Source organism: Glycine max, chromosome 16 (genome assembly GCF_000004515.6).
Source record: "Glycine max cultivar Williams 82 chromosome 16, Glycine_max_v4.0, whole genome shotgun sequence".
Taxonomy (NCBI): domain Eukaryota; kingdom Viridiplantae; phylum Streptophyta; class Magnoliopsida; order Fabales; family Fabaceae; genus Glycine; species Glycine max.
This window is the reverse complement of record NC_038252.2, coordinates 4211101-4223572: the sequence shown is the minus strand read 5'-3', so window position 1 is coordinate 4223572 and position 12472 is coordinate 4211101. Positions and strand designations below refer to the sequence as shown.

Below are 12472 nucleotides of genomic sequence, written 5' to 3'. Positions count from 1 at the left end.
TATATTTTTGCTTTTTTATATTTAATCAAGCAATTAATGAAGTCTTTTATATTTCCCTACTTCTTCTTTTTTCTTTCTATTAATTCCAACAACCAAAACATCTTCTCAATTTTAGCTTCCTTCTCCTGTACTTTTTTTCCATCCTCATATTTTATCTTGCGTTTTCTTTAAAATTTACAATATATAAACATTTAAAGTTTTGGTTTAATTGTATTTTTTTATTTTCTTTTATCGTGATTTTGTGGATTTGATCTCTCGTTTTTTCATGAATTTGATTTTACTTTTAAAATTAAGTAATTTTAATTCATTCATTAATTGGACATACAATATTTAATAAAAATACAAATGAGATAATAATACAATAAAGTGTCAAACGTTGACATAAATGTACTAATGTGACAATATAATAAAGTACCATGTCAATATTTTCATTAACGTACAAATAAAAAAATATATAGTTCACGTAAAAAAATGATATAAAATTAAAATTATGGGGACCAAATTCTTTTAGAAAAAAATACACCATATCTGCAAAATAAAAAAAAATACAATTAAACTTTAAATTTTGCTAGTATGAAAAATGAAATTTCTCCTCTGAAAGTAAAAAAAACATATTTTAGAAAATAATAATAATAATTGAGGTTTAATTATCTATTTAGTTTCTATAATTTTCAAACTTAATTATTTTAGTCTATACAATTAATAAATGAATTTTGTGGTTCATGAAATTTATATTTTAATTCTCAAAAGGTATCTGTGGTTAAAATTCTTTAATTGCTTAGTTAAAAAAATTTAATTTGAAAATTAAAATATAAAATTTAGGAACTACAAAATTTACTTAGTAACTATAGAAACTAAAATGATTAAGTTTGAAAAATATAGAAATTAAATGGGTAATTAAAACAATAATTAATTAATTAAAAAATCAACTATTGAAATTATAATTAATTTTAATATATATATATATATATATATATATATATATATGATTTTATTATATTTTTTATTATTGATATTTTAATCAACAAATAGTGAATTCACTTTATCCTCCAAAATGCATCTTCACTTTAGAAGAATCCAAATCATTAAAAAAGAAAGAATAGATTACCTTGAGGTTTCATGAATCTGTATAAATTTCTCTTATTTTTTTAACAATTACATCAACCTCCCTTACACAGGTACAATATAATATTTTTAAAATAATTAAAAAGATTAATGTAATGTATTTTTTTTTTTGTACAAAGAAAATAAAAGCTAGACAAAAGAACTAAGAAGCATGTGCTAAATTATTTTTGACAATGTATAAAAGATGTTAATGTAATGTTTAGGATTTATTGATCGTGCATTAAGGATTTAAAATAATTTTATATAATTATCTAATTTTTAAATTATCTATTAATATAATTTTTAAGATAATTATTATAAAAGTCAATAAATTTATACTATATATAATTAGTATAAGAATAAAAAAATAAAAAAAGTGTAATTTCATAAAATTTCAAAAAGAATGTAATTCACTCTATTTTTTTTATAAAAAAAAATACTCATGCAGCCTGAAATTTGAGACTATCTGGAAACAAATTTGCTATTCTCACGGACAAGATCGTTTCAAACTTATCAACTTGCTATTTTACATGCCATCTGTCATTCATTCCGGCATTCATCATGAAAACAAGTTCAATGTTGATAATCCCCGAAAAATGACACTGAAAGCAATACAGAAGAAAAAGCAAAATTTGCTAGTCCATTGGAGCTGAAATACCATAGATAGAGAAACTGGGGATGGCAATATGCTTTGTAACTTGCAAGAAATAACCAGGAAACTAAACAACCGGCAAGCCAGCAAGGTGCTGCTGATACCACAATCCAATCAAAATTCACATCACAAACTAATCATCGAAGCATCAAGAAAGTATAATTCAGTTCATTGAATAAGGCACGAAAATATTATAAATTTTTTGGTAACATTTTTTATTTGAAAAACTAATAACCAAAGCACCATGTTGTCATGAAGAGACCTATTTAACCCAATCATTTGAGAGGTCAATTCCAAACCCTGCCAACAGCTTCTCTCTCTCTCTCTCTCTCCCACCTTATATTGCCTTGCCACATTTCTTACTTCTCAGTCTTTTGTGGGAATTGAGTTCATTCAAGTTAGTCTCTTCTTCTTTTCTTTCCTTTGAATTGAAATCTTTTCCATTGCCAGCAATAGCCGGAAACATTATCTTTTGGTTCATTATTTTTCTTAAGAAAAAGTCAATCTCATGTGCACAACGATGTCTTATTATTATTATTTTTTTTTATAAAAAAGTATATTATCTTTTTGAACCTGCTGGCTGCTGATTCCTTTCTTTGATTTTCTGTCACAAAATAAGTTACCTTTTTTTTTTATTTCTTCACTTAACCACGTTACCTACCAGTCTCTGTGCCGCCTCTCTGACCACTTGGGATCATAACAAAATGGTATTGTTATTATCATTTTTAGTTGTTGACCCTAACAAAAAGTCCTTCACCCCAAAAAAAAGTGGAGTGCAAATTTTTTCCAATGAAGACTATGACTAGTTGCATTTTGGAAGAAAAGACAACTTTTACGTATTTATTTTTGTTTTATTATAGTCATATGATTTTGACCATCATTTTCTTATAATTATTATAATTAAGATTTTTAGTTTTCCGATTCCCACCCCACTTAGGTTAGAAAATGAGAATAATATCAACAGTTTTTTTTAAAGTGATCACAATAACAATGCTGTATTAAAAAAATATGAAATATTTATCAATTTTATTAATAATTAATATTTATTAGAAATATGTTTCCTTCTAACCAAGTTGATTTTTTGTGAAAATATCTAGTTGAATTGACTAAATATGATACGTAGCTTGTTGTAAATTTTTAACACCTCTTGAATTCTCTAGTATAAAAAAAATTCCATTTATGCATAAAAAACACTTAAATTCCATGTCCCAAAAATAAAAATATATTATTATTTTTCTATTATGCGTCTGTTCAGGATTTGTTTTATTAATTAAAATTTTTATATACATGTTTACAACTATGTCAAGATGATTCCTCTGTCCCATAACTCAGTCTCTGTTCACCTGGGTGGAGTACCCTGTGACCCTCTTCACCCAATTGCGTTCGATCCCACTCTGAACAAGCCTTGTTCTTCCACCTCTCTGTTTTGGAACTGCAAGAGGAGAAGGAAGAGGAAAAACTCCATTATCATGGCCTCTAATCTCAGGACCAACAATTTCCTGCGCCATGTGGAATCAATGAAGCTTCTTCCATCAGGTGCTGGCCACATTTCGCACCTGAACGCTGTGATACTTGGTGAATCTCTCGCCACTGAAGAGGATGATTTCGTTCTTCCAAGTGAGGACTTTGCTGGCCAAGCCAATGTTCAGTCCCCAGAACAGGTTTCAGAGTATTTACATTGATCGGTGTTGAAGTTTTGAATTTGATCGCAGCTTCATGAATGCTTTCTGGGGTTCGATGATTTTGACTTGTTAACATATATGAAGAAAAAAATTGTTTTTTTCTTTCTGGGTTCCAGTCTTTGTACGAGATTCTGTAATTCTTTTTTTTTTAATCTTTTAGTGATGTGTGCGTATGATTTGTGATCTATCAGTATCTGAAGATGTATAAGAGATCGATTGAGGACCCTGCTGGATTCTGGTCTGAGATTGCCTCAGAGTTCTATTGGAAACAGAGATGGGGTGACAAAGTGTGTGATGAAAATTTTGATGTAAGGAAAGGGAATATAAAGATTGAGGTAATTGATTTGTTTTCACTGTCCCATTTGGATCTCGCTTTTTTATTTTTGTTTTCCTTCTGATAGTGTTTGTTCAGAGACTGAGTGTGGTTGACCTTGTGTGTCTGTGTTCATTTGTTGTTGCATTGCTTTAGTGGTTCAAGGGTGGCATCACCAACATCTGTTATAATTGCTTGGATAGAAATGTTGAAGCTGGACTTGGTGACAAGGTCGCCGTTTACTGGGAAGGCAATGAGCCTGGTTTGGATGGTACTTTGACATACACTCAGCTTCTCCAGCAAGTTTGCCAGGTTAGTTTCTGACTTTCCTCTCTGTCTGCATGCAATATAAAGTGGATATTCAATATGAAGTTTCTCAAGTTTGGGTGCACTAATATGTTTTGTTTTTCTCGCGCGTGAAAACACAATGGAGATTGGCAGGATGATTGAATTTTTTTCTTGTTTCAGCTTGCAAACTACCTTAAAGATATTGGCGTGAAGAAGGGAGATGCTGTAATTATTTATTTGCCCATGCTTATGGAGCTTCCCATCGCAATGCTTGCCTGTGCCCGGATTGGTGCTGTTCATTCGGTATCACTCAAGAACCTAAAATTATTTTCCTTGCCACCATTTCTTGTTTAGTCATGTCAAAATTGCTTGATATATTTCACTTGCCTTTTGAGTTAACACTGTTAGTTTTTTCTTTTTTCTTTTTTTTTTTGTTTAGGTTGTATTTGCTGGTTTTTCTGCAGAAGCTCTTTCCCAGAGAATCATTGATTGTAAACCAAAAGTTGTAATTACTTGCAATGCTGTTAAAAGGGGCTCTAAGCCTATCTATCTGAAAGATATTGTTGATGCTGCAATCAATGATTCATCCCAAAATGGGGTTTCTATAGGTGGGAATACCATTGATTTGTCTAAAGTTTGAGTGATATAATCTCTTCAATAAATATTGTGCAATTATGGTTTGCTGATTAAAAGTCAAACATAAGTGCATACATACACAAACACTGAGAGGGAGACAGAGAGATCAATATATCAACTATCATGTACCACTACAAAGTTTATGATAGGTGACAAAACTGGAGCTTACTAGCATGTAGATACTAGATAGGTCAAACCCTTCAAATAAAATGAGTACTGTATCTTGACTTTTCTTTTGGGTAAAGTATGTTTTTGGTTCCTTTAAATTCGGTTTTAGTCCTCTAAATTTTTGTTCTATATTTGTTCCCCTTAGTTGGAAATACTCCATTTTTGGTCCTTAAAGTGTATTTTCTGGTGGTTTATAGCAGCCTTTAAATGTTAATTATGACCACTTTAAGGACCAAAAATGAAGTATTTCCAAATTAGAGGGACGAAAATACAAAAAACTTTTGGAGAACTAAAACCGAATTTGACAAACTTTAGAGGGACCAAAAACATACTTTACCCAGTTTTTTTTTTTGTTTGTTAGTAACCTTCATAACCTTGAGGGTGTTGTTCATGTCTCTTGCATTTTTCTTATATTTTGTGAGATATTAAGTATGTGACATAGGAGCAAGTCCCATATCAGCTAGGCGTGAGACACAAATAATAATTAAAGTAGATGCTCTCCCCTCTTAGCAGCCTGGGTTTTTGGAGTAGGCTTTCCTCTACATCATTAAGTTTGTTGGATAGTTTGAGAATGCCATAAGAGGAAAATCTAGCACTCATAAATCAGTGACAATTTGTAATTTCTTTTACAATCATTAATCCAAACTGACTTCAGTAATATTGATATTGACTAATAGAGTAGACTCAGATGTTATAAAACTTCTCCATTGATGGTTGTGGATGAGATCCTAAGGTCTGAAATTGCTTAGGTATATGAGAAAAAAGGGTAATAGGAAAGAGTAAAAGGGTCAGCACATTGGATCAGGTCCAGGGAGGAGAGATGGAAGGCGCATGAACAACAGGGAGGAAAGGTATATACATAGGAAGTTAGGAGTGGAGAGAGGGGGTAGGGATTTTTGGTTAGAACTTGGGAGAGTCTGAGCCTCTCAAATTGCCTAGGGATTTTCTTCTTTATTGTATGCAACTCTCTAAACACAGGATCTGAATTCATTTGGTTCAGATCCATTATCAATACAAAAACAGTTAACTCACCTTTTCCTGCACATTTATGTCTGGTACCTATTAGTGTTGTCGTCCCCATTTGACCTGTTTTACTCTGTAACAGACATTTACAACTGAACTGAGCAATAGAATTACCTTTAGTGTTTGTGAAGATGTACATGCTACATCTAATTTAATGTCTAATTTATTGTGTTCCCTTTATTATCTTCTCTGATATATTTATTTTGTTTCTTTTCCCTGTCTTAACAGATAAATGCCTAGTTTATGAAAACCCATTAGCAATGAAGAGGGTAGATACCAAATGGAAGGAAGGGCGTGATATATGGTGGCAGGTTGGTATATAAAAGTTTTCACCCCATTGCATTTAATATATAATCTCACATGGTTAAGCTAAGTGTAGAATCATGAATTCTATTTATTTTCTGTACTCTGCAAAATGTTTACGTGCCATGAATAAGAATTAGTTACATAATTGTTTCAGTCTGAATTTCTTCAGTTATTTGAAACAGATTTTGTTTGTGTCTGATGATAAATAAGGTTTGCTGTGAATCTTGAATCTGTCTAGTGGTGCTAAATATGTTTATAATGTTCATGGTTACCTATAATTATGATAAAATTCTACACTTCTTTAAACCTTTTTTTGCTATCATGTTACTCTTTTTGTAGGATGTCATTCATCAATATCCAACTACTTGTCCAGTGGAGTGGGTTGATGCAGAGGATCCACTTTTTCTACTCTATACAAGTGGGAGTACAGGAAAACCAAAGGTATCTGTGTGCTGTTACTGCTGTACTTTGATTGATGTTTCCTTTTTCTTCCTTTCTTTATTTGAGGCTGCTGCTTTTCTAATATAAATGTTCCTAAAAGGGTGTCCTCCATACAACTGGTGGTTACATGGTGTACACTGCAACAACATTCAAGTATGCATTTGACTACAAGCCGCATGACATCTACTGGTATGCTTGAAAGTTTATCTTCTATCTTTTTTATCTTTGACATGTTCTTGATGAAAATTGGTTCACTATTATTTAACTTTTTTATACCCTGATTACTTACAGGTGTACTGCTGATTGTGGTTGGATTACTGGGCACAGCTATGTCACTTATGGACCCATGCTCAATGGTGCATCTGTCATCGTGTATGAAGGGGTAATAAATTTGAACTTGAAACATTGTGATCATCATTTATATGCATAATGCATGGAAGAGCTAGTGAAAATGAATCCAATTGACATGTTATTAGTGGAACCAAAAAGACAAATTCAACCATAAGTTCATATTTCTAGTTTTCTACAATTTAGTGATTCTAAAAGCTGATTTGACCATGTGAGAAGAAGAATGATTTGAGATTTTTTTTTTGAGCTCATAGAATATTTACTGAGCAGCCAAAAAAAAAATTAACTGCTAAAATGCTTTTTAAAGTGATATACTTCATGTATTAATAGTTGATGGAAAGAAGTTTAAGGCCCTCATTAAGAAGAGGTCAATTATTAATTGCCTGATCAGTTGGTTGCCTAGGCAGTGGTTACATACATGGTTATTTTGATTCCCTCATACTGAGCTTTAGAGATACACAAATTGTCTCGGCTACATATTTTAACAAAAGTTTATGTACGTGGTTTATAAATAAAGGTACCTTGATTTCCAGCAACATCATAATATTGGTTCATTGAGTTCATAGATAGAAAATTATGAGAGTCAAGGAATTGCTAAGAAATACTTTACTTCAAATCTGATATCAAGATGAATGCAGGCTCCTAATTATCCTGATGCTGGGAGATGTTGGGACATTGTTGACAAATATAAGGTGACAATATTCTACACTGCTCCTACATTGGTGCGGTCCCTCATGCGTGATGGTGACACGGTAAGATACATCTATAACATGTTTTAGTATCTCTATGAAAAATCGTTTGACTTTGAATAAATGCTTCTGTGTACACACACAAGCCAGCATGCCTCATCTCCTTTGGCTTTCATCTGGTCATTAATCATATCACAAATTAGTCTCAGTTTGAAGATTGGAGAATTTAATATTGCTCCAATTTTCAAAGAAGTGAACTCTTATTATATTGAGAACATATTGTTTACACTGTCTCCTATACAAATCTTATAGAACAAAAACAAAATGAAAACAGTATGATATTTTTTTGTTATTCATGAAAACAGGAAATGAAAACAAAAAATGTTTTCTCAAACCAAATAGGCCATTAATTATTCGGATAATTTATTATAAATCTTTAACCAAAAGAAGCTTAAATGCATCCTCATGTAAAATTGATAATATCTTTGCACATCATATAGGAATATAACTTGTACTCTATATTGACATTTTGAATAAAGTTCCAACAGGAATATCTGAACGTAGTGATAGAGCAAGGGAACTTTCTGATGCAAGATTGTAGAGTTCCATTTATTCTTAATTTAATTATTGTTCATTCAAATCATTGTAATTCGTGCAGTTTGTTACTCGCTACTCAAGGAAATCTTTACGAGTCCTAGGAAGTGTAGGCGAGCCCATAAATCCAAGTGCATGGAGGTGGTTTTACAATGTAGTTGGAGATTCAAGGTGCCCTATCTCTGACACTTGGTGGCAAACAGAAACGGGTGGCTTCATGGTATTGTAGCTTCCAATGATTATCTGTATTAAATTTGGTTTGGTTCTAGTGGCTAGAACTGAACATGTTAGATAGCTTCATTCCATTAGTCACATTTAATCTGTTGTGTACCACATGTGCACAGCTCAAGTGGTAATGGAGTGTTTGTTTTGTATAGTAGTCTTAGGCTCAATCTCCTCACCATATACACACACATATGAGAGAGAGAGAAGCTTATCATGTTTGTGCATTTCTGTCTTTGGTTCAATTTTTTTTTTTTGCTTGCAGATAACTCCACTACCAGGTGCTTGGCCCCAGAAACCTGGTTCTGCAACTCTCCCTTTCTTTGGAGTTCAGGTTTTTATGCCGACCTTATATGTTCATTTTATAATTTAATATAAATTTGTTTTTACCTCTATGTCACTATTTCACTTTGCCTTCATCACTGACTAATTAATTTGTAATTGTAGCCAGTCATTGTGGATGAGAAAGGTGTTGAAATAGAAGGAGAGTGCAATGGATATTTGTGTGTGAAGAAATCATGGCCCGGGGCATTCAGAACTCTGTATGGTGATCATGAAAGATATGAAACAACATATTTCAAGCCATTTTCCGGATACTATTTCAGTGGTGATGGTTGCAGCAGGTTAGTATTTTACTAACATTAGATGCTCATACATAATGATCTTTGTATTTTAGTTTAACCTTAGGGAATTACATTTCTGTAGTTTTACCTAAAACAGGAAACACCAGAACATGAAACAGTGTGGGATAATTATAATATACTCATTCAACTTTGTTTTAGGGATAAAGATGGATACCATTGGCTCACTGGAAGAGTTGATGATGTTATCAATGTTAGGTATTCTTTAAATTTCTAATGCTCTTTTTGATAATTCCTTGATCTTATAATTTCTTGCTTTATACTTTATATATCTAAGCATTTAAACATGAATGTGTTCCATGCAGTTCTATTCTATTTGATGTTCAAGTCTGATATAGTTCCTGTTATATGCAGTGGGCATCGAATTGGCACAGCAGAAGTGGAATCAGCTTTAGTTTCACATCCGCAATGTGCAGAGGCTGCTGTGGTTGGTGTGGAGCATGAGGTATGACTGTATACTATTCTCTCTACGTGAGAATCATAAGTATGTTGTTATTGTATGAAAGAAATTAAGTACAGTTTCTGTATAGCATCGCTAAATGATTGCTGCCTGTATTTGGATCAACTACCATTACTAGCATCGCAAAATGATTGCTACCTGTATCTGAATCAACTACCATTACTACTGTAGGTCAAAGGACAGGGCATCTATGCATTTGTTACAGTTGTGGATGGTGTTCCTTACAGTGAAGAACTGCGGAAGGACCTTGTACTCACAGTTCGAAAGCAGGTCTGTACTTCAAACTTCAAAGCCAACAACAAGGAACTACTGTGCCTTGATAAACTCTCAGGATGATTACTTTGTTGATCTATTTTTATTTTGTTTCCTAACTTTATTTATAAATTAATTTTCATGTTCTTTTCTTTAACATTTCAGATAGGAGCCTTTGCAGCGCCTGACAAAATTCATTGGGCACCTGGCCTTCCAAAAACAAGGAGTGGAAAGATAATGCGAAGAATTCTGAGAAAAATTGCTTCCCGGCAGCTGGATGAACTTGGAGATACAAGTACCCTTTCAGATCCAAATGTGGTCAATCAACTTATAGAACTTGCAGATTCTTGAAGCCCCAAACTTTGTATTATTATAGGTATGAGAAATGCTAGTAACATACTCTAGCATACTTTTTTTAACACACTTTTCATTATTAGTTAAAGTTTATTGGAAATTGCAATAATTTATGGATCATCACTACTTATTTAATGATCCGTATTCGTGATCTTGTAGTTTCTTATAAATTTTAATCAATAGTAGAGAGTGAATAAGAAAGAGTATGTTAGAGAAAGTGTTGTTAGTATTCCTTGTAAAGGTATATTAGCCCATGAGAAACGAGGACAAATTTTGCCTTGTGTATCTGTAATTTTTATGGGAATCTTAGTTCATGTGATAAATAATAAATCAATCTTCCATCTCTTCTTAAAAGTATATTAACCAATGAGAAGTGACAGGGCAAATTTTGCCTTGTACATCTGTATTTTTATGGAATCTTAGTGCATGTGATGAATAATAAATAAATCATCCATATCTCTTATTATTGTCTTCTCTCTATTTCTTTTTCACAGTTCCAACATGCAATTTTTTTTTCTCTTGCCACAAACTTACTATGCATTATTTTTTTCTTGGTAAGAAAAAATTATTAGTGAGATCACGAGGTATACAAGAAGCCTTGTTTTCCAAACTATGCCAATATTTTATTAGTGGGATGAGATCACATGGTATACAGTTACCAAGAAGTGATGTTTTCCAAGCTATGCCAATATTTTATTAGTGAAATAAGATCACCTATAGTTTACCAGGAAGTCTTGTTATCCAAGTTATGCCATTATTTTATTTTTCCTTTGCAGTGTGTGATTTGCAAATTGCAACATACAATAGTGCCTTTGCCCCTATCTAAACATAAAGAAAAAAAAGGTAGATTTAAGTTAGTCTCTTGAAAAATTATATACTCAAATCTCTCTGTTAATAGAGCTCTGTTTAATTTAGCGGAAGTGTCTGTGCAATTTAAGCATTACATGGCCCTTGAATTTTTTTTTTCTCAAAATAAAAGCACCTTAAAACTTTTACTGTGCAAAGTGTTTTTCAAAAACCTTTTTTCCCACAAGAGAATACAATTTGATCCCTCTAAGATTTTTCAATCGAATTTGGTTCCTAACGGACTATTTGTTTCAAAGGAGGGGAGGGGAGAGATTTTAATGAAGGGATGGAAAGGGGAAGGAATTTTGATTAGACCTTATGCTTGGATGAGAGGAAGGAAAGAGGAATTTTAACGAAGAAAAGGAAAAGTAATCATTTTCTTATTTGGTTCACAAGGGAGTGAAAGAGTTTTAAAAATTTATTTATTTTTGTATTCTTGTAATTTTTTATTGGCTTGAATAACCTTTTAGTCCATGTAAAATAGGAGTTTTTATTTTAGTTCTTTAAATAATTTTTTTATTGTAATCCCTATAATTTATTTATTTTTGTTTTAGTTCTGTTGTTTAGTAATAACATTAATGTAACATTGTAGTATGTAATTTTTTTGTAAGTTGTTTTTAAATTCTCATATGATTAAGACCGTTTGATTATGTTAGACTAGTTGATGAGGATTTAAAAATACAGTTTATCAAAATTTGTTAAAATTTTGCATATCTCAACAATTTGTAAAAATATGCAACAAAAATACATTTCCATTATGCATCATGAAAATTCTTGTTTAGAAATACAATAAAAATATGTTTCAATTATGTATTTTGTCAAGATACATAGATGAAACATATTATCATGTGTATCTAGACATATTTTGTCTAGGTACACAATGAAAAAATATTTTTTTGTATGTTTTGACAAAATTTTTATCGAGATATGCAATGAAAATAGATTCTATTAAGGTATCTTTCTAAAAAATAAGTGAAAAGTTTGGACGAACTTAGCAAAATCTGAGTGGGAATAGGAAAGCCTCACAAATCGATGTCTAGAACTGGATTCAGAACCAGCGTACAGGCCCAAACCGATAAACTGCTTGCAGACCGGACCGTTGTATTCAAACTGGTTTCTATACTTTCGCCGTGACCTAAGAGCATAAACAACTTGTCCACGGAGCTAATAATGCATGCTTATATATTGTACGTGCTTTATTTACATGAATGTTAAGAATGAGATATTGAAGTAGGTTGATCTCTCATCTTTCTGTAATAATGCACACTAAATATTGTATGTTTGATCATTTCCGTCCAATTAAATCTGATGTTGCTTGGATTATGAATTATAATGATTTTTGTTTATGAATAGTAACGGTTTTTTAATCGTTACTAGATTTATTTGTTAAATAAAAGGATTCTAGTTCTGCGTTTTCATGACTGACATTTGACTGTACCCAACGATTCAACCG

General features: G+C 32.0%; 1 protein-coding gene across 1 annotated transcript; it reads left to right on the top strand.

The window, feature by feature from the left end:
• The first annotated feature begins 3046 nt into the window (after positions 1-3046).
• On the top strand, positions 3047-10496 carry LOC100789257 (acetyl-coenzyme A synthetase, chloroplastic/glyoxysomal). Its single transcript, XM_014769085.3, has 17 exons — positions 3047-3417; positions 3630-3773; positions 3908-4063; positions 4220-4342; positions 4479-4647; positions 6095-6177; positions 6512-6613; positions 6714-6802; positions 6905-6995; positions 7600-7713; positions 8309-8464; positions 8732-8800; positions 8914-9089; positions 9249-9305; positions 9462-9552; positions 9739-9837; positions 9985-10496. Exons 1-17 carry the CDS (start codon positions 3064-3066, stop codon positions 10168-10170), a joined length of 2259 nt encoding a protein of 752 aa, XP_014624571.1. The 5' UTR covers positions 3047-3063; the 3' UTR covers positions 10171-10496.
• The last annotated feature ends 1976 nt before the right edge of the window (positions 10497-12472 follow it).